At 36.5% G+C, this 22992-nt stretch overlaps 1 protein-coding gene across 25 annotated transcripts in view; it reads right to left on the reverse strand.

The window, feature by feature from the left end:
- The window catches only part of FAM172A (family with sequence similarity 172 member A), a 560458-nt gene that overhangs the window by 513996 nt on the left and 23470 nt on the right, over window positions 1-22992 (reverse strand). For 21 of the 25 annotated variants that reach the window (XR_008917892.1, XM_007487306.3, XM_056824657.1 and 18 more), the window contains exon 2: window positions 13679-13802. The exons of 1 other annotated variant lie outside the window; for it this stretch is intronic. Coding sequence is in view for 20 of the 24 variants with exons in the window: in XM_007487306.3 (XP_007487368.1) it covers window positions 13679-13784 (106 nt within the window). In the remaining 4 variants the exon portion in view is untranslated. Of the gene's footprint in view, window positions 1-7611; window positions 7880-7904; window positions 7926-8418; window positions 8714-13678; window positions 13803-22992 lie in introns of those variants that run through there. 3 more of the 25 variants (XM_056824654.1, XM_056824656.1, XM_056824652.1) reach the window with 3 other exon arrangements.

Consider the following 22992-nt stretch of genomic DNA (forward strand, 5'->3'; position numbering starts at 1 on the left):
GTTAAGTCTTACTCAGGAAGGAAACTAAGGCTCCAAAGAGGGGAGTGGCCTGCCCAAAGTTACATAAAGAGGCTCATTTGACCAAATCGCAGAGTCTCAACAGAATGTCAAACTTAGGCAGATTCTTAGAAAATCACCTTGCTCAATACCCTAAAATTAGTCAGGAAGACTGAGACCCAGAGTAAGAGATAGTGCTAAACCCAGATCCCTCAACTGCCAGGTCAGTATTCTTCTAGCCAGGTTCTTCACTTTTGGCCTCTCTCAAAGAAAAAAGACACAAGCATTTCTTTTGAATCAATTCAATTTGAGCAGGGGGAGGAGGGGGTCTTTGCAGCTAGTATATTTGATTAACTACATTATTTTATTTCAAGGAAGGGTTCTAAGATATGAGAATGGAAAAAACAGAACCAAAAATGTACCTAAATATAAATATCCACATTATAATCATTTAAATTTAAATAAATTATAAAAATATTTTAAACCCTCAAAATCGGGGGGGTCTCCAAACTTTTTACACAGGGGGCCAGTTCACTGTCCCTCAGATTGTTGGAGGGCCAGACTATAAAAAAAAAAAACTATGAACAAATCTGTCTACCACTGTCTGGGATAACAGAGGCTGCAGAGCTGGCTGTGATGAGTCTGTCACAACTTGCACAGGTCCATCATCACCACCACTATACCAGGCAGCAGTATACACAGTGCAGAATCCCCTTCCCAGATCTCCGCTCACTATGCTGATGTCTTCCATTATGCAGCCACACAATCCTTTGCGAGATGTCTCGTTCTTGTTCAGTTACTCTCAGAACAAGGAACCACGCAAAGAATTATATCGCTGTAAGTAGTACTATACGTGAGTGACACTGCACTTTGTGGAGCTGTCACATACAGTGCTCCTATCATTGAATGTTGCAAGAAGTTGGAAACAGACAATTCAGATATGAAGGAACACCAATCAGGATTACATAGTATCTGGCAGCCTCCACACTAAAGGACCTCAAGGCTTAGAATATGTTATTCAGAAAGGCAAGAGAACTGGGTCTACAACCAAGGATCACCTATCCATCAAACTGACCATATACTTCCAGAGGGAAGTATGGGTAATTAACAAAATAGAAGATTTCCAAGTATTTGTAAAGAAAAGACCAAAACTAAATGAATGTCTAAATATACAACTCAAGTCAACAAGACAACAAGAAAGTGCCGGGGGGGGGGGGTTAGGGGGTAGATTTTTAAGGGCTTCAATAAGGTCGAATTGTTTATATTCCTATGTGGAAAAATAATATTTATCAAACTCAAAAACTGTATTCACTGTCATAGTAGTTAGAAGAAATATCCATAAATAGAGTTTGGGGTACTAAGTGATTTAAGATGATATATTTAAAAAAAAAAAAGAAAAGGGGGAAATAGAAAATGATACCAAGAAAAACTAAAAGGAATAAGAAAAATAGGATAATACTTAAAACTTACACTCGGTGGAATGAATTCTGAGAGGTAAGAGCCTCTAGGGATCCTTTGGGGTATTTAATTCTTACTCTAGAGGGAAAAACCAAGAGGGTGAATAGGAAGAGGAATACAAGAAGGGAGGGAAAGGGGGCAGCTGGGTAGCTCAATGGATTGAGAGCCAGCCCTAGAGACGGGAGGTCCTAGGTTCAAATCTGACCTCAGACACTTCCCAGCTGTGTGACCCTAGGAAAGTCACCTGACCCCCATTGCCTAGCCCTTATCACTCTTCTGCCTTGGAGCCAATATTGACTCCAAGACGGAAGGTAAGGGTTTAAAAGAAAGAAAAAAAAGAGAAGGGAGGGAAAGACAGGAGGGAGGGAATTTAATAGACCATGAAGGAAAATAAAAGTGTAACAAGAAGGGGATGGGAATGGAAGTAAAATAAGGGTGGGGATTAGGGGGGCTGATTAAAAGCAAAACACTGATGTAGAAGGAAATAGTGAAAGAAGGAAGGGCAGGACTAGGAAAGGAAACCAAAATGATGGGAAATACACAGGTGGTAATTATAATTCTAAATGTGAATGGGATGAACTCACCCATAAAATGGAAGCAAATAGAGTGGATTAGAAACCGAAATCCTACCATATGTTGTCTACAAGAAATACATATGAGGCAGGTAGACACACACAGAGTAAAGCTAAAAGGCTAGAGCAAAATCTATTGGGCATCAACTGAGAAAAAGAAGGCAGAAGTCACAATCATGACATCTGACAATGCCAAAATAAAAATAAAATTGATTAAAAGAGGAAAGGTAATTATATCCAGATAAAAGGCAGTAAGGACAATAAGGAAATATCAGTACTCAACATGTATGCACCAAATGGCATAGCATTCAAATTTTTAAAGGAGAAAATGTTGGATATTAAGGAGGAAATAGATAGTAAAACTATACTAGTAGGCGACCTGAACCTACCTCTGTCAGATATAGATCAATGAAACCAAAAAATATACAAGAAAGAGGTAAGTGATGTGAATAAAATCTGAGAAAATTTGTATTTGATATATATATGGAGAAAAATAAATAGGGACAAAAAGGAATACAACTTCTTTTCAGCAGTATATGATACATTCACAAAGATTAATAATGTACCAGGGCATAAAAACATTGCAAACAACAGCAAAAAAGAAGAAATAATAAATGCAACCTTTTCAGATCATAATGCACTAAAAATAATAATTAGCAAGGGTACATGGAGAGGCAAACCAAAAATTAATTGGAAATTAAACAATATGATTCTCCAAAATCAGTTAACGAAAGAACAAATCATAGAAACAATAATTTCATTGAAGAGAATGACAATGATGAGACATCATACCAAAATCTATGGGATGCAGCCAAAGGAGTACTCAGAGGGAAATTTATATCCTTGAGTGCATATATTAATAAATTAGGTAGGGCAGAGGTCAATGACTTGAGCAAGCAAATTTAAAAACTAGAAAGAGAACAATTTAAAAATCCCCAGATAAAAACTAAATTAGAAATCCTAAAAATTAAGGGAGAAATTAATAAAATTGAAATTAAAAGAACTATTGAATTAATAAATAAGACTAGAATAGGGTACTTTGAAAAAACAAATAAAATAGAAAAAGTATTGGGTTAATCTAATAACAAAAAGAGGAAAGAAGACGACTAAATTAACAGTATCAAAGATGAAACAGGAGACCTCAACTCTAATGAAGAGGAAATTAGGGCAATCATTAAAAACTATTTTACCCAATCACATGGCAATAAATACAGCAATCTAGGTGATATGGATAAATATTTACAAAAATATAAATTGCCTAGATTAACAGAAGAAATAAAATGCTTAAATAATCCCATATCAGAAAAAGAAATTGAACAAATCAAAGAACTCCCTAAGAAAAAAATCCCCAGGGCCTCTGATGGATTCACAAGTGAATCCTATCAACCACTCAAAGAACAACTAATCCCAATACAATACAAACTATTTGACAGAATAAGCAAAGGAATTCTACCAAATTTCTTTTATGACACAAATATGGTTTGATATTTGGTATCTAATATGGTACTGATTCCAAAGCCAGGTAGGTCAAAAACAGAGAAAGAAAACTACAGACCACTCTCCTTAATGAATATAGATGCAAAAATCTTAAATATGATACTAGCAAAAAGACTCCAGATCACAAGGGTTATTCATTATGATCAGGTGGGATTTATACCAGGAATGCAAGGATGGTTCAATCTTAGGAAAACTATCCACATAATTAACCATATCAACAAGCAAACAAAAAAAATCACAATTATCTCAATAGATACAGAAAAAGCCTTTGACAAAATACAACACTCATTCCTATTGTAAACACTAGAAAGTATAAGAATAGAAGGGTCTTTCCTAAAAATAATAAATAGTATATGTCTAAAACCACCAGCAAGCATCATCTGCAATAGGGATAAACTAGAAGCCTTCCCATTAAGATCAGGAATGAAACAAGGATGCCCATCATCACCTCTATTATTTAACATTGTACTAGAAACACTAGCAGTAGCAATTAGAGAAGAAAAAGAAATTGAAGGTATTAAAATAGGTAACCAGGAGACCAAGATATCACTCTTTGCAGATGATATGATGGTCTACTTAAAGAATCCTAAAGAATCAACTAAAAAGCTAGTGGAAATAATCAACAACTTTAGCAAAGTTGCAGGATACAAAATAAAATAAACCGATATAAATCATCAGTATTTCTATATATTTCCATCTCAACAGCAAGAGTTAGAAATTTAAAGTTTTCATTTAAAATCACCCTAGAAAATATAAAATACTTAGGAATCTATCTGCCAAGGCAAACAGGAATTATATGAACACAACTACAAAACATTTCCCCCACAATTAAAACTAGATTTAAACAACTGGAAAAACATTAATTGCTCATGGGTAGGCCAAGCTAACAATAAAAGTGACAATCCTACCTAAATTAATTTACTTATTCAGTGCCATATCTATCAAACTACCAAGAAACTTTTTACTGAATTAGAAAAAACTGTAACAAAGTTCATTTGGAAGAACAAAAGATCAAGAATATCAAGGGAAATAATGAAAAAAATGTGAAGGAAGGTGGCCTTGCTATACCAGATCTTAAACTGCACCATAAAGCAGTGGTCATCAAAACAATATGGTACTGGCTAAGAGACAGAAGGGAGGATCAGTGAAATTGACTTGGGGTTAGTGACCTCAGCAAGACAGTCATGATAAACCCAAAGATCCCAGCTTTCGGGGCAAAAATCCACTATTTGACAAAAACTGCTGGGAAAACTGGAAAGCAATAAGGGAGAGATTAGGTCTACATCAACATCTCACACCATATACTGTAGTAAGGGAAAGTAAAAATTGCAAGAATGATTGACAGGGATTGAGACTTAGAATCTTTCCTGAGCTGGTTGGGTCAGAGTTCCAAGGAACATTTTACTAACTGATGCAGTCAGGAACTGAAAGGTGAAGAAGGAAGTTATGTAGCTGAGACTTCTTAAAAATCCATCTATCAAGCAACTGGCCTTTGAGGATAAACTGGCTGAGGCTAAGAGGAAATCTCTAGTGTTCTGGTCTGATAGACTGGGAGAAGACCCCTACCTTGATGAGACCATATGAGGACACCATAGCTCGGATTCTTGATATCTGACCAACCATTGACTGTGTGTGTGAGAATTCTGGGTTTACTGTGGGATTTATTCTTAATAGTCTTTAGTTAAGATAGTTAGACAGTGTAAGCATAGAAAATTAAATATAGTGGGTAAAAGTCAGATGCTACCCTTCCCCTTATTCATTTTCCAACAACCTTCCCTTCTCTGTTAATAAATTCATTTTATTTATATGTGATTCTTTCCTTGTGTATAAACTCTTTCCCCTTTCCTAAAATTATAATAACAATACCAAGATAAACTCAGAATGGGTGAATGACTTGAATATAAAGAAGGAAACTACAAGTAAATTAGGTGAATAGAATAGAATAGAATAGTAGAATAGTATACCTGTCAGATCTAAGGGAAAGGAAAGATTTTAAGACCAGGCAAAGAGTTAGGGGGAAAAAAAATCACAAAATGTAAAATCAATAATTTTGATTACATCAAATTAAAAAGGTTTTGTACAGCAAAACTAATGCATCCAAAATTAGAAGGAAAGCAACAAATTGGGGAAAAATCTTTATAACAAAAAACTCTGACAAAGGTCTAATTACTCAAATATATAAGGAGTTAAATCACGTGTACAAAAAAATCAAGCCATTCTCCAATTGATAAATGGGCAAGGGACATGAATAGACAATTTTCAGATAAAGAAATCAAAACTATTAATAAGCTCATGAAAATGTGTTCTAAATCACATAATTAGAGAAATGCAAATCAAAATAACTCTGAGGTACCACCTCACACCTAGCATATTGGCTAACATGACAGTAAAGAAAAGTAATAAATGTTGGAGGGGATGTGTCAAAATTTGGACATTAATGCATTGCTGGTGGAGTTGTGAACTGATCCAACCATTTTGGATGGCAATTTGGAACTATGCTCAAAGGGCACTAAAAGACTGCCTGCCCTTTGATCCAGCCATACCACTGCTGGGTGTATACCCCAAAGAGATAATAAGGAAAAAGACTTGTAGAAAAATATTTATAACCTCTCTTTTTGTGGTGGCAAAAAAAATTGGAAAATGAGGGGATGCCCTTCAATTGAGAAATGGCTGCACAAATTGTTGTATCTGTTGGTGAAGGAATATTATTGTGCTTAAAAGAATAATGACCTGGAGGAATTCCATGTAAACTGGAATGACCTACAGGAATTGATGCAGAATAAAAGGAGCAGAACCAGGAGAACATTATACACAGAGACTGATAAACTGTGGTACAATCGAATGTAATGGACTTCTCTATTAGCAGCAATGCAATGATCCAAGACAATTCTAAGGGACTTATGGGAAAGAATGCTATCCACATTCAGAGGAAGAACTGTGGGAGTAGAAACACAGAAAAAACAACAACTACTTGATCACATGGGTAGATGGAGATATGATTGGGGAAATACTCTAAAGAATCACCCTAGTGCAAATATCAATAATATTGAAATGGGTCCTGATCAATGAAACATATAAAAGCCAGTGGAATTGCTTGTGGGCTATGGGAGGGGGTGGGAGTATGGAAGGGAAAGAACAAGAATCTTATAACCATGGGGAAATATTCTAAATTAATTAATTAAATACAATTTCCCTAATTTAAAAGATAAATAAGTAAATAAAGTTGTTTGCTTAACTGGTCAAAATTACTCTTTTATGTGGCTTTCCTTGTTTTGGAGACTATTCATTGAAGTGGATTCAATTGTATGTAGGGGATGACAGTAGAAGCAGTATCTTAAGGCTGTAACTTAGACTCCTTTTCATTAAAAAGAACTGAAATAGAAGCTGAGATTTAATTGGGATGAAGGCTTCTTGGCCCCCCTTCAGCTTTGATTCTTGAATGGCTGACAATCTTGAGACTAGAGAGTTCTACTCAAAGTGGGATCCTGAATGAATTATCTTGTTAAACATCCTCCTCCAGCTATGGCTAAGTAAATCTCCTTTTGCTAACTGTCAAATAATCTGGAAGTGTTTCATTTTATTTTCAATATCAAAACTGAGTTACTATAACAACCTGATCAACCTTAGCCTGGCAAAATGATTAGCAAAACAAAATTTCTTAATTTAAAATAAGAATGGTTACAAAATTTTAATAGAGAGAATTATTTCAAAATCTAATCATTAGGCAGGAAAGGTGCAGTAGAATCAATAATTCAGAGTAGGCCTTGAGCCTGATTCAAAAAATATCTTTAAGAAACTCAGGTCAAAATGGCCAAAGCCTAATAACTGCTAGAATAAAAGAAGCTATAATCCAAATTAAAAAGAATTAAAGTATCTCTCATTTGCCAAATATAATTATTAAAATTCTCTGAAGACTGTATATTAATTTATAATTATTAGTAAAAGAGAGACGGAGAAAGACCACATGATCATGGGGCTCCTAATTCCTAGCCAATTTCCCTGCCCCAATTTGAGCCCAAGCAGCAGCTCAAGTAGCTCAAGGGGTGCTGCCCGCAAGATAAGCCAGTGAGATGAGCTGGGTACCTACCTGCCTAGCATTAAATGCTTCAGAGAAAGTGGAAAGAACAATTTGCATGTCCAGTAAGAGAGCAGTCACTCTTCCTGAGAATTTTTCATTTGAGAAGCTTTAACTTCAGTCTGGGTCCTGAGTCCAGACTTCTGGACATGCCATTCATCACATGGGGACTTTCATCAGCCCTTTACATATACCAGGATGCCACATCAGGGACACCAAGTCAGCCACTGTAAAAATTAAATCATAAGGTCCTCTACCATGTGGAGGCTAATTGTTGCCTAAGGAAAGAACACCCTAGTTTTTACCAGTTGGTTTGTGATTCCGAAGATCTAGTGGCAGTTACCAGCAGCCTGGGTCCCGGGGCTGGTCTGGGGAGATCTGGCTCAGAGACCCAAGAGTTGCTGGGGCTGGGGCTGGGGCTGGGGCCAGGAACGGGGGCCGGGTCAGGAGAGTGATCTGGGTCAAGCAGGTCCAGAGTGGATGGCTGGAGGCAAGCTCAGATGGAGCGCAGAAGCAGGCAGCAGGAGTTGAGCTGAATCAGAAGCTTTGCGAGGGTAGGCGAAAAGCCTTGGCCAGAGAAACACTGCTTAAAAAAAAATTATCTAGGCTATCTTTAAAAAAAAATTGAAATGTTCTTATCCAATCCCTTCGTGATTGCCAAAAACTATAAAAATTAAATTATAACTCTCATAATAAAAATATTATATTTTTATGAGGTTTATGAAGGATTATTAGAAATCAAGGAATAAAGAAGATACAAAATAAAAACCATGTGCCCATGGCTGATTAGTCAATTCAGAACCCCCACGCTTAGCTTACCACTAACTTCCTACATCATTGCAATGGCAGAGAAGAGAGAGGAGAAAGGGACCAGTTAAATACCAATTGTGATCTCGCCAAACTGGGGACTCAGGTGAGATTATAGGGAATTCTGGGAAACACCAAGGATTTCTGGGGCCTGGGGTTCAAAATCTCCATTTATACACCACTCAGCACTTGAATCACAAGATCTCCAGCATCCTGTCATGGTACACATATGTGACCCATCAAAAGATAAGGTTGATTCAATGGAGAATGGTTTTTCAAATGGAATAAAGAAGTACCATTTTATATTAAATTCACACAATGGCACCAATAACAGGTACTAGGGATACAAAGCTAAAAATTAACAGTATCTACCCTCAAGGAACTTAAACTGCAGAAGGGAACAACATGGATGCAATCATGTACATATAAATACTAAATATACATAAAGCAGTTGAGGGGGTGGGGTGGAATGAGATATAATGGGACAGGGCACTAATAATAGCCTGCGAGTGGGGGTAAGACTCATGAACCAAGAGGCACTTAAACTGTGTCCTGAACTGCAGGGAAGATTCAAAGAGGAGGAAGAGGGTTTTAGGCATAAGGGATTGAGTGTAAAAAGTTAAAAAAGTAAGAGATGGAATGCTATGGAAGCATTTTTTAAAAAACTGACTACATAACAATACAGTGTCCTGCTCCCCAAACCAAGGTTTCAGTTTCTGAGATTTCAGTTACCCACAGTCATTCCAGGGGAAGGAGGGAAAGAGGTCCACATGAGCCAGCCATCTGCCCTCTCCATAGCAATTCTTCTGCTTTTCTTTGGATAGTATTTTTTAGCTTGGGGGGGGGGGGGTTGTTTGATGGGAGGCCACAGAGCACTGAGCTACAGGGCAGGAGTGGTGAGAGAGAAATATAGTACCATACTATACAGTAACGTCAGCTTAGGTGCTAAAAGTTAAAGAAACTGTCCACAGGGAGTCTTGAAACATATTCCCCATAAGGAAAGGAAGACTTCTATACAGTACTATATAATAATGTATAATGTACTATGTACCTTATCATTATTATATTTCAATGTTGGTAATGTCTTACTGTATATTTAATTTATCAATTAAACTTTATTCTCATATGTATGTACAAGAAAATCACATTATATATGGCTGCAGAAAATATTCACCTAGATTTCATTTTCAGTCTTCAACAGTAGGTCTCAGAACATACCTCCCACAGATATGGGGGTCCTACTGTAGAGCAAAAGTCAAAAGAGCATGCGGACAAAAAAGAAACAAAGACTTTATTAAACGAAAACTTTTAGCATACCTGTGATGAAATTCTATCTGAGGCTAATTTTTTTTAAAATGAGTCATCCAGGATTGAAATGGTTATTCTGCAAGATATTCAAGTCCAAGTATTCCACATTCTCCTCCTCCTTAGTGTCTATCTCCCTTCCACTCCCCTTTGCAGATGATGAAATTGAAGCATAAAGAAGTCTAAATAGCTTTTCCAGAGTTGAACTTGGGCCTTCCTGACACTAGTCTAGTGCTCCATATAAAGCAGTTTCCCAATAGGGTACCAATTTAGATACAACAAAATACTACTATTTCTTTAAACAGAGAACTACATTAAGTCCTTCAGGGATCAGAACTAAGTCTGCATTATTAAGTATTTTTAAGTGATCTAGAATAGAAAGTACAAAACAAAATTTCCATAGTGATAAATGACACTTGATTTTTAGAAACATGGAAATGCTCAATTAATATGAAAAATGGCAGGAAGATCTCATAAGGCATAAGGAAGAAAAGAATACAAAGTAAAGCATTTTCAGAAAAATAATCTAAACTATACTTATAAGATAAAAGAATCTAATCAATAATTACACTTTTGCCTTTGTATTCCTAGTGTTTATAATTAAAAAGTGCCTGGAACAAAGTAGGTGCTTAATAAATGCCTGATGACTGATTAAATGAGCTATAAGTCAGGAAAAAGATATGAAGGTTTCCTCAGGGCATCATCTCATATACTCCTGTAAACAAAATCATCAAATTCATAAATGTTACTTACTTGAGCATGAAAAACAAATCAAAGCCTCCGAGTATCCCTGAACCAATACCTATTTCATCTACAACAAGCAAAGAACCAACATTTCAAGTTACTGAATATCAAGAAGGGGCTGGGGGGGGGGGGTGAGAGCAGAACTAAAGGGAGCAAGCCAAAGCATGAGCTATGGGGAGAAAGAAGAAAATTTGAGGACTGGACTTTGATTTTATCTATATAGGGACCTTCTGGGTGAAGAAACTCCTATTAATATAGGTCAGCACTTTTTCTGAAATTTAATAAATCTCAAGGGTGGTCTAAAGAAAAAGTGTCAAATTCTCCCCAGTGCAACAGAACTGGATTGAAATGTAATTGGAAAATGTTTAACAAAATAAATAAGAATACAATATAATAAAGATAATGCTAATTTGTAGTCTTCCTTTTTTAATTCTTATCTTCTGTCTCAGAAGTATAAGTTCCAAGGTAGAAGAGCAGTAGGAGCTAGGCAATTAGGGTTAAGTGACTTGCCCAGGATTAAAAGCTAGGAAGTGTCTGAGACTAGATTTGAACCTCCCATTTTCAGGCCTGACTCTCCATTCACAGAGCCATCTAAGCTGCCCCAAATTTGTGGTCTAAGACAAGATGTTGCCTGTGGGTACTGTTTCTATCTGAGGTTGATATCAGTGGCCTAGAGCAACAAGAACTGATTTTCCTAGTTTGAGTAATCCTGGACTATGTCAGGGGTGCTGGACACTAGCTTTCCTGGCTTCTAGGCCCTGAGAATGTGTTTCTATATCCATAAGGGGCAGTGTGCTGGAAAATGGAAATCAGAAAGACCTTCTTTTTGAAATAACCTAAAAAAGAGCTACACTAAACCTAAAGAGGAGGATGCTGAAGTTTAGAAAAATCATAAGCAGAGAAAGAAAAGAATGAACTTAGATTCCTTCATTACTTTCAGAATACCAGATGTAAAAGACACAATTTAAGACTTGAAAGGGGTAGTTTTAGAACAAAGAAAGTGGTATGAGGTGAGAGGCATGTTGATATGGCCAAAAAACATTACTGATTGAGAGTCAAAATCCAAATGAAGAAAAGATAAAATCACCTGATCCTTAAATATAGTGTTTTAAGGTGTATAAATTATTTGACATACATGTAATTTGATCCTCACAAAAACCCTGTAGGTTTTATTTTTACCTTCATGGGAACCAAAGGAAGTTAAGTAATTTACTCATGGTCACACAACTAATAGGTGAAGGAGGCAGTATATCCTGACTTAAAGTCCTGTGCTTTTGCCTTTATACCACAGAATTTCTAGTAGTCATCCACTTAATAGTTTGTGAGCACAGACAATGTACGATAATTTTTTGGATTATTCCTGATCAAATAATAATAGCTATTATTTATATAGTGCTTTATGGTTTGTAAAAAACTTTACACATGTTACTTCACTTAATTCTCACACCAATCCTGCTCTTATTTATTCATCTTTTAGAGATAAAGAAACTGAAAAGGAAGGGAAAGGGAAAGAAATAAGCATGTATACAACTCCTATTAACACTGTTCTAAGCACTGTTTATAAATACTATCTCATTTGTGCTTCACAACAACCCTGTGACAGAGGTATTACTAATTATCCCCATTTTACAGTCAATGAAACTGAGGCATAGACAGAGGTTAAGTGATTTGTCCAAAATCACAGAACTAGTAAGTATCTGAGGCAGGATTAGAAATCAGGTCTTCCTAATGCCAAGTCCAGCCCCTTTTTCTACTGTGCCACCTCACCAACTTATCTACAGAATGGGGAAATAAATAATAGTTGTAATACCTACCTCATGGTGTTTCAAACATCAAATAAGATAAAACATTCAAAGAGTTATATGTATGGAAAATACACTAGAGAGATTTATTATGTATTGCTTAACCTAGATAACATATAAAATTCAAAATCCCAAAATGTCTAACAAGTTCAAAAAAAATAATTTCAAGAAAGTTTGATATAGGAATATCACAGATCTACAGTGAGGTACTCAAGGCTTTTTCTGTTTTGGGGTGCTCAAATCCTTCCACAGGATAGCCTTCAATTTCACTCTTAGGCATAGAAAATTAGGCCAAATTATCCATTAATCTAACCCAAAAAAAATTTTAAGAATTTTGGACAAGAAATAAAAAAAAAAAAACCTAACCTTAAGTCCCAGTTATCATTCAGGCTGTGAAAGGTCTGAAAGGTCTCCTCAGGTTTCAATTTCTTCATATGTTTAAGAAAACAGCAACATAAAGCACCTTAAGGTTAGGTGACAAAATGATGAATTTAAGGTAACTCCTAAAATTCTTTCCAGATATGAAATGGTATGTCCTATAACTTATTTAGGACTTAACATGCTTAAACATGTTAACATGCTTAAAGCATTAATAGTGTAAGAACCTGAATAGCTTCCCCACCTAAATGAAAAAACTGCTCAGTCACTGACCAAAATAAGGCCTGTAGTAATTTTTTGAAAGTTCCTTTTCCTACCAGAATGATCTTTGAATATGATCTAGCCTCAGTTCTCTAGGCATTCCCCCTAGTATGAATCAGCTTGTGTTGTAGAATAACAACCTTCATACCAGGTCCAGGATCCTTGCTCCCTCCCTACAATGTCTTTTTGTGCTTAACTCACATTAAAAAAAAAAATAACCTACTAGGATTTACTGTTTTGGTTGTCCCTTTCAAGCACTCCAGGGGATCTGACCTATGGATACCCACTTCCTTGAGAGTATTTTTCTCTTCTGCCTCCTATTGTCTTATAATGCTCCACTTCCTGCCCCTCCAGTTTTCTCCTTTTTAAGACCAGGCACTGGGTTCTACAGCCTTGCTCCAACTTCCCAAGGCATTGCTTAGAGATAATAAGCTAGGGTCTAAAATTTCCATCCTCAAAGGGCCAGGACACCCTCCATATTCTCCGAAAAAGTAGGACTATGATAAAGGGGCTACCCTGAACCATGTAGCTCATGAGATCTTCCTTCTGGCCACATAAGGGAGATTGTCACTACCTCTTTGCTCTACACTCCAGAACCCAAAGCCTCAAGCCATATTAAGATGTTATGAAAAAATACAAAAAATACAGACATTTGTATTTTTTGGACAGAACTAAAATGAGGCAGAAATGTCACCAAAATGTTTAAATGTATAATTTTTCCTATATCTTTGTAAACATGTCTTAAGTCACTTTTTAAAAAAATACTAAAAACAAATATATACCTTTTAGTGCTGTAGTTTTTTCTTTTTCATCTGGACCTCCCTGCTGGAGTTGTGCCATGTTTATCCAAAGTGTCAACCAAATTAAAGAAATGATGGAAATGGACATCAATTCTCAGAAGATAATCTAGAATGAACCAAAGTAATAAATTAGCCATTTTAAAATATTCATTTTGGCTTCCTATGCTATTTGATGTCAAATTTTCAGACATGTATAAGAATTCTAAATAAAATTTATAATTGTTTACTAATTTAAACAAATTATGAATTCTAAATTTTAAATGAAGCAAAAATTGTAAATGTTTACTGAACTATTTATAAAGTGACAATTATGTAATCATTTTCCCCATTTTCTTACCTATATTAAAGCAAACAAGAAATATTTATGTGCTAAGTACAGTATTAGGCCATTGTGAAAACAAAGATAAAAATTAAAATATACTTGTCTTCAAAGAATAAACTTTCCATTGAGAGAAGAAAACAAACATGAAAATAATATAAAATGTAGATAGAATAAATATAGAATAATTTAGAAAGTAAACACTGGAAACTGCAGAGTAGGATAGGAAGGCTTTAGTTAGTTAGTGGTGTTTGATTTGACCTTTAAAGGAAAATAAAGATTCTAAGAGGTGGAGGTGAGAAGAAACACACTGGAGAAGAAGAGCCTGTTCAAAGACTGAGAACGGAGATGAAGATTACATATGAGGAACAGGAAGAATACCAATTTGGCTATACTGGAGAGTGTATGAAGAGAAGTATACTAGGTTGGAACCAAATTAGGAAGGGATTTAAAAGTCAAAGAAATTTGCATTCGATCTTCAAAGCAAAAAGAAAGCCCCTGAAGTTTATTGAGCAAAACATTTGAACAATCTATAGTACTGACCTTCAAAACAGAATCAAAAGATAAGCCTATCTCCCCAGAGCAACTTTCCAATAAAGATGGGAAAAGATGCTAGGTAGGGGCAGCTAAGTAGCACAGTGGAGAGAATGCCAGGCCTCAAGTCAGGAGGACCTGAATTCAAATCTATCCTCTGACATTTCCTAGCTGTGTGGCTATCGTTAGAGCAAGTTGTTAAAGGAAAAGATGGAATTTTGCAAAGAGGAATGAGTGACAGCAGAGACTGTTAAGGAACAAAGGATGCTGGGAGAGAAGAGTGGAGTTGAGAGAGCTCCATGAGAACTCTGGGGGCCTTTGGAGCTGAGACCTGAAATTGGCAAGTAGGATTTCCTAGCCAGGGATCTTTGCCAAGAGCCATAAAGGATTTCACCTGTGTCTGTCCAGAAAGTATTTCCATCAAGTTACTTCTACAAATTAACAACATCTCAACAGTGTCAAAACTCCTTGGATATTGGGGGGCCAAGGACTCTTTGTTTGAGAGCCCAGCTCTCCCCCCTTGCCCTTTTACCTGCTTTATCCTTTCCTTGACCCTATAGTATTATAATTAATATTTAAAGATTAGTGGGAAGGTTTGGTGAAACTCAAGCTGACTGAACAGTTACTAGAGGGAAGGACCAAGTAGGTGGGAAAGAAAATTAGGGAACCCAACTACCTCATTCCAACTCCCCAATTCTCCTCATTACCTTTATTGATAAACTATTAATACACAGTCAGATATCTTGCCGGAGATTTACTGCTGGGAGCAAAAGGGAAGAATTTTTGTTGTGGCCAAACTGGCCACGACAGAGAGCTAGCCAAGACCCCTCCCCCATTGAGTTAAGGACATCAGGGAGGTTTATTATTGGGTCCACTTCGTGCCAGAAAATTTGAAGTTACCCTCTGGTCCCCCTGAAAGGGGAGACCTTCCTTCAACTCCCCATCACCATTCCACATCAGAGGATCCCCAATTACCTGTGCAACACCCCTTGACTACCTCACTCGGGGGAGGTGAAGGAGAGTAGGAGCCAGGTCATCTAAGCTCCTACCTCTAAACACGTTGTTTCTATTTTTATAAGCTCCCTTTTGGACTTCACTATTATAACATCAAAAATATAGTGATTATACCATTCTTAAACTATGGGCAAGTCAATGCTTAACCTCAAATGCTTAACCCTTGCCATTTTTCTATCTTAGAATTTATACTAAGACAGAAGGTAAGGTTTTTTGTTTTGTTTTTTTAAGTGTGCTAGCTTAAATAATGATCGGTAAAAGAAAAAGGAAACATCAGCAAGTTCCTCCATCTAGTCTAGGACAGTAGAAGAAACTGTCTCACTATACCACTCCCAGGCCTGCCTCTTCATAGGGACTCATTGTGCAATGATATAAGATGGATAAAGGAGAAGGAACAGGGAAAAGGAAAGAGAGGCAGGATTAAGAGAGAGGGGAAGAGTTGGCAAGTAGAACAAGTGTCAGCAGGAGGAGAGGGAATAAAAGGAGAGAAAGAAAGTCTAAGAATAAATGATAGAGGTCTGGGCTTCCTTCAAGAAAAGATAAACAGCTGGATTGGATCAGATCTTTTGAAAGATAGATTACTGAATATTAATCTCATTTATTTTCTTTCTCCAACTTGTTCTTTATAAAGTACAATTCAGAGGTCAGGCACACACAAAAAAGTTATAGCAAAGTATGAAGGAGAAAATACACAATAATTATTTACATCTACAAAAGTGAATTAAATGAATCGCTAATAAAACAGATGAGGGTAGAAGAATAGATGAGAAAGAAAAATGCAACCATATACTATTTAAAGTATACTTAAAACATGAGAACACAGAGAGGGAAAATAAAAGAATAAACAAGAATTTATAATGTCTTAAATGAAACCAAAAAAAAGTCAGGGCTGCAATCATGAAGTCAGAAAAAGCAAATAATTTGAAGAGATAAGGAGGGAAACTACAATATATTTAAAGACACCATAAATAATGAAATAAGATTGAACCTGAGATTTCATTAAGTATGAGATATATCCTGACAAAACTCCCCCTACCAATGCAGATCATCACCTTCTCTGCAAAGTACAGCTTTAAGAATTCCCTAGAGCACTGATGGGAAGTTAAATGATTTGCTCAGTCACATAGTCCGAGGATTGTGTCAGAATGAGGGCTTTAACCTAGATATTCCTGGCTTCAAGAATAACTGTTTAGCCATGATGCTTATCAGAAGACTGAAATGCTATCAATACTTTATACATATGTACCAAATGCTAAAACATCTAAGTATGTAAAAAAGCTCATCAAACTTGAGGGAAAAGAAAGATAGTAAAATTATAATTTCTGAGAATCTCAATGTTCTCTATTCAGACCTTGATAAAAGCAACAAAAAGAAAAACAAACTTACAGATCTGAACAGAATTTTATAAAAGTTAGATATGATAGCTCTTTGGAAATTATTGAATGGGAATTGAAAAGAAGATAAATGTTTCTCAACTCTGCCTGGTATCTTCACAAAAACTGATCATGTACTTGGTCAAAAACCTGATAAACAAATGCAGAAAAAGTAGGAATACTGGATATCCTTTACTGATTGCACAATACAATAAATTTATAACAACAAAGAGCCTCTAATGAAAGGATAAAAATTTAAATGAAGGTTAATTAGTATAATCCTAAAGAATTGGTGGATCAAAGAACAAATCACAGAAACAAAATTTCATCAAAGAAAATGATGATGAAAACCATTTAAAAAAAAAAAAACCTTCAAATGGGTCCAAAGTATTCCTTGGTGGGAAAACGTATATCTCTAAACAGTTTCATCCAACAAAAGAAACAGATCTAAATACTGCATATATAACTAAAAATGACCAGAGAAGTGACTAATAAAAAAAACTAAACTGAACACAAAAATAGTCCAAAAATCAAAACCAGCAAACATTTTAAGCTTAGGAATTCTGAGCTGCAGAACTAGGTTCAGCACTAGTGACCCTTAGCAACAAGGAGACTGTTGGGTTACAAAAGGCAGGTGAACTAGTCCAGGTTTGAAATGGAGCAGATCAAAGTCAGTAGTGGCATCAGCCCATGAATAGCCCCACCCATTCTAGTATCCTAGTACATAATGGAAAAATCCAGCCCTGCTTTTTTTTTTTAAGTAGTAATAAAAGTTGATTTATTCAAATGAAGCTCTGCTCTATTACAATAAAATCTACTATTTAGACGAAAGATTAAAAAAGAAACTGTGGACTACAACCACAAGCTTTTTTTGTAAACACCACAAGTTTTTGCAAACAAACAAGTTGTTTACAAAAAGAAAAGAAGTCACTCATCCCTGAAATAAAAGTAAAAGATTATACAAATAAAAACATTGGAACCCATGCAATTACTAAACAACTATGGCTAATAAAAGTATGTAAATATTATTTAAAAAAACAAAATAAAAGCAAACTAAATAGTTTTAGTAATCCAATTTATTGTCACCAGAAAAGCAACCCTCAGTTCCTATGTATTTATTTAGAATTATTCATATACTGAATAATATGCTCTATCTTTTGAGATTGGAGCCTTTTTTAATGACTAATAAAGTAAATGAAAAATATTAATGGATAACAGTAATAAACTACATAAAGCAACTTACTTTTAGACCTTTGGTCCCAGATATATTTCTAAATTATTTCAATGTATATACTCCAGATATATGAGTAAAAGTAATGTCAAGAGAAGTATCCAAAATATCAAAAAGACAAGCTTACTCTCGACTTCCAGTTAAGATGGCAGCTTAGAAGCAGCAAAAGTTCAGACCTCTGAAAACCCTTCCTTACCGATCACAGACTGAATACTCCTAGGGCACCGAAATTCAAACTGAACAACAGGACAGAGCCGGGGAACCCTCCTAATGGACTTGGATCAAAAGGTATGCCCCCCCCCAAAGCCAGAATCCTAGATCACTCAGATCTAAGGGGAAGGCAGAAGGAAGGTCCCAGGACCCATCCCCCCCAATCCAGAGCGCTGAGCCCGCGGCAGCAGCAGGAACCTCAGGGCCGGCAAAAGGGTCTCAGGGCTGGCTGTTCTGAAGGGCTCACCTTGAAAGCAACCTGAGCCACTCTCAGGGGCATCCAACTCAGACGGCAGGGAAACAGAGATGGGGGGAGCCTGTAGCCCCCTGGCTGGGTCCTTCCATCTGAGTCTCACCAAAGGTTCTTGCTTTAGGGCATATCCAGTCCAACCCAGCTGAACCTAATCCCATCAGGAGCCCTCAGAGCTCAGGGAGGCCAGGAACCCTCCCCCCTTAGAGTGCAGGGTCTTCTGAAAGGACAGAAACCTCAGGGCCAGCAAAGGAGTTGCTCCAAAGAGCGTACCTTGAAAGTAACCTGGGCCAATCTCAGGGCATCCAACACAGACTGCAGTGGAGGTTTTTGCTTCAGGGCACATCCAGACCAACCCAGCTGAACTTAATCCCATCAGGAGCCCTAAGGGCACAGGGAGGCCATGACCCATCCCCTCATAGAGTGCAGGATCTTCTGAAAGAACAGAAAACTCAGGGCTGGCAAAGGCACTGAGGTACCTTGCGGACAGTGCTGTGCCAGGCTCAGAGCATGGAAGTAAGGCAGTGGAGAAGGAACTGGAGGGAACTGAGAACAGTAACACCCAAAAAGCTGGCAGGCAGGGGAGGGCAGACCCTGGGCTTCCCCGGGAAGACAGAGCAGCTGCAGAGAACAATTTGCCTGGGGCTAAAGCCTCGGACCATCAGACAGATACACGAAGAGCCAGTCCTCCTCACTCAGATAGAAAGGGCAAATAGTACAGAAGTGAAAAAGCCTCCAAACACCAAGAAAAGCAAGAAGAAGGGGGTGACTTTGGACACATTTTATGGAGCAAAAATACAAAATACAGAGGAGATAGAAGAGGAAATACAAACAAATGCTCTGAGACCTTCCAAAGGAAATGGAAATTCTCCACAAACTCTTGAAGAATTTAAATCAGAATTATCAAAAAGTTGGAAGCCTTCTGGCAGGAAAAATGGGAAATAATGTAAAAGGAACTCAGCAATCTGAAGCACGAAAAAATGCAACTACAGAAACAGCTTGATCAAACTGAAAAGGAAAACAAGGCTTTAAAGGTTAGAATTAGGCAACTGGAAGACAATGATCTTGCAAAAGAGCAAGAATTAATAAAGCAAAGCCAAAAGACTAAGAAATTAGAAGGGAACATAAAATATCTCACTGACAAAGTGACAGACCTGGAAAATAGAGGAAGGAGAGACAATCTGAGAATAATTGGCCTACCAGAAAAGCCAGAAATAAATGGTAATCTCGACATCATAATACAAGATATCATCAAAGAAAACTGCCCAGAGACTCTAGAACAAGGGGACAAGACAGGCATTGAAAGAGTTCACAGAACACCCTCTACACTAAATCCCCAAAAGACAACTCCCAGGAATGTAATTGCCAAATTCCAAAGCTTTCAAGAAAAAGAAAAAATCTTATAAGAAGCCAGAAAAAGACAATTTAGATATAAAAGAATGCCAATCAGGGTCACACAAGACCTTATTATTTCCACTCTGAATGACCGTAAGGCATGGAACATGATTTTCAGAAAGGCAAGAGAGCTGGGTCTTCAACCAAGAATCAGTTATCCATCAAAACTGACTATATACTTCCAGGGGAAAGTATGGGCATTCAACAAAATAGAAGATTTCCAAGTTTTTGCAGAGAAATGACCAGAGCTCTGTGGAAAAAGCCTTTGATAAAATACAACACCCATTCCTATTAAAAACACTAGAAAGCATAGGAATCCTAAAAATAATAAACAGTATATATCTAAAACCATAAGCTAATATCATCTGCAAAGGGGATAAACTAGATGCATTCCCAATAAGATCAGGAGTGAAACAAGGATGCCCATTATCACCTCTACTATTTGACATTGTACTAGAAACACTAGCAGTAGCAATTAGAGAAGAAAAAGAAATTGAAGGCATCAAAATAGGCAAGGAGGAGACCAAGTTATCACTCTTTGCGGATGACATGATGGTCTACTTAAAGAATCCTAGAGATTCAACCAAAAAGCTAATCGAAATAATCAACAACTTTAGCAAAGTTGCAGGATACAAAATGAACCCACATAAGTCATTAGCATTTCTATATATTTCCAACACAGCTCAGCAGCAAGAACTAGAAAGAGAAATCCCATTCAAAATCACCTTAGACAAAATAAAATACCTAATTACCAGTTGCCTAATTTATTCCTTATAATATTATGGACTTTAAATAATGGAATACTTTTTCAGTATTAAACAGTAATTATTAATATTTACTCTAAATTAGATAACGCGTGCTTAAAGGTGCACACATCAATTCACTATATTTAAACTTATGAAGGAATAAATTAGGCAACTGGTAATTATTATACCTCTGACCTTGGACCTGTAGCAGCCATTGCAAAGCAGCAAGAAGCAAAAGCAATTTGTCCATTATCCTCTTACTCATTGTGTTTCATTTTGGCTATCATCAGGTGTTTTCCAGAGCTGTGACACAGCTGGTGGAACTAAATCAAGAACATTATAAATTCTCTATTTAGTTTTCCTAATAAAAATTCAGAGTTATAACCTGCATGACCACAGATAAACACTCCCCAAAATGCAGCTAGCAAGCAGTCTGATACATCTGATATATACTAATACATGCACTTGACATAGTTTATTTGGCATTATCTGATGGAGGTTAGGTTATAGGGAATAAAGGAGCAGAAGGTTTTTACTGATGTTTATTGGGACAAAGTTGACATGCTATATGTAGTTCATGATAACCACTACTGTTTATATATAGTCTTGCTAGAAATGATTACTGTAAAAACTAGCTTCAAAACATCTCAGTTAGCGATTTCATTCTGTGAACTACACAAAGCAATTATCATATCTTCTTTCCGTCTATGACTCAAGATCTACTATGTAAAAATAAAGCTATAAATAACTTGTAGTATAATCCTGATCCAGTCAGCATTTCAAAACACAAAACGATGGGATATTTCTTGGGTGCCCTGTCTGCTCAGCATCTTGCTAAAGTACTTGAAAAGTAAAATAGAATACACTTGGGAACTCTACATTTTTTCCTAACAGGTAGAAAATGCCTATGACATCTGTGACAAAGATAAATTTATTCTATTTTTCCTGTACCTACATAATTATGCAATATCCCACCAGAAGAATACACTCAATCCCAAGTGACCATTATCTAATGAGCTTGCTCCAAAATAATGGTCTAGTTCTAGCCTCAGCTATGATCAAAACTAGAATAAAAACAGCAAATCTAATTCTACAAGTCATCACCAGTCTGGGGGAGTCTTAAAAACTAGGAAAACAACAAAGTACATAACTGTCTATTTTTGTTCAGTAATTTGAAAAGAATCAAAAGGTCCCTTTACTAAAATGAAAAAAATAAGTAATTTCAAATTCTATTTTCACCCTAAAAATCACTTGGTTCATCCTATGCAAAAGGTAAAAATCATGACTCTGTTGTCAAGAAGTGAGGGCAGTGGTGAAGAAAGTATAAGGCAACCAGGTGTGACAAGGTGATGGAATATCTGGGTATGGGGGAAAAAATCCCTATGGAAAAAGGACATCAGAAAAGAGAGCATTTCATATCAAATTTCACAAATTACAGTTTGCCCAAGGACCAACCTAGTATAGGATGATGAATATACTTGATCCTTGACAGTGGTAACACAGACCTACCCTAAAGAGTCCTTAAAGCCTTTAGTGGGCTGAAATGTCTTTGATATTGTTCCTATAGTAGGTCCGTCCATAGCCTTTTAACTCTTTCCTTGATATATTCAAATAGACCTGAAATCACACTGATACAGATCTAATGAAGCAGATCACAATCCATCAACGTCTACTTGTCCTTTGTGACTCATCTTTTCCCATAAGTTCACCAAAGCTGATCTACCCAATGTATTTGGAGACCTACCTTGATTTCTTCTGACATCACAAGAATACTAATGGAATACTATGATAGCACAGATTCTCCCTTGCTCTCACCATGTCACTAGACATTATTTTACATATCTAGACCTATTTCTTTGGATCTATATTTATATAGATAATGACATATTTTACCCTGATTCTCCTTCAAAATTTCACAAAGTATTATTTTAATACTCCATCGTGTTCCAAAAGTGACCTTGGAATCCAATTTCTGGCAGGTTCAACCATGTCAGAAAGAATTTGAGTTTGATCCCAGAAATAGACTAAGTCTATTACAAAAACCAGCTCAGGTAAATAAAAAGAAATTCATTACCAGGAGGCTAGTCTGCTTGGTAAAGTATTGATTAAGAGAGTAACTCATTCTTTTTGATATTATTATAATGCCTTTCCTCCTTATTCTAGTCATATCTTATTAACATGCAAGTTTAAAGCATGATACTCATGAAAAATTTGATCCCCTTAA

This window comes from Monodelphis domestica, chromosome 3 (genome assembly GCF_027887165.1).
Source record: "Monodelphis domestica isolate mMonDom1 chromosome 3, mMonDom1.pri, whole genome shotgun sequence".
NCBI lineage: Eukaryota > Metazoa > Chordata > Mammalia > Didelphimorphia > Didelphidae > Monodelphis > Monodelphis domestica.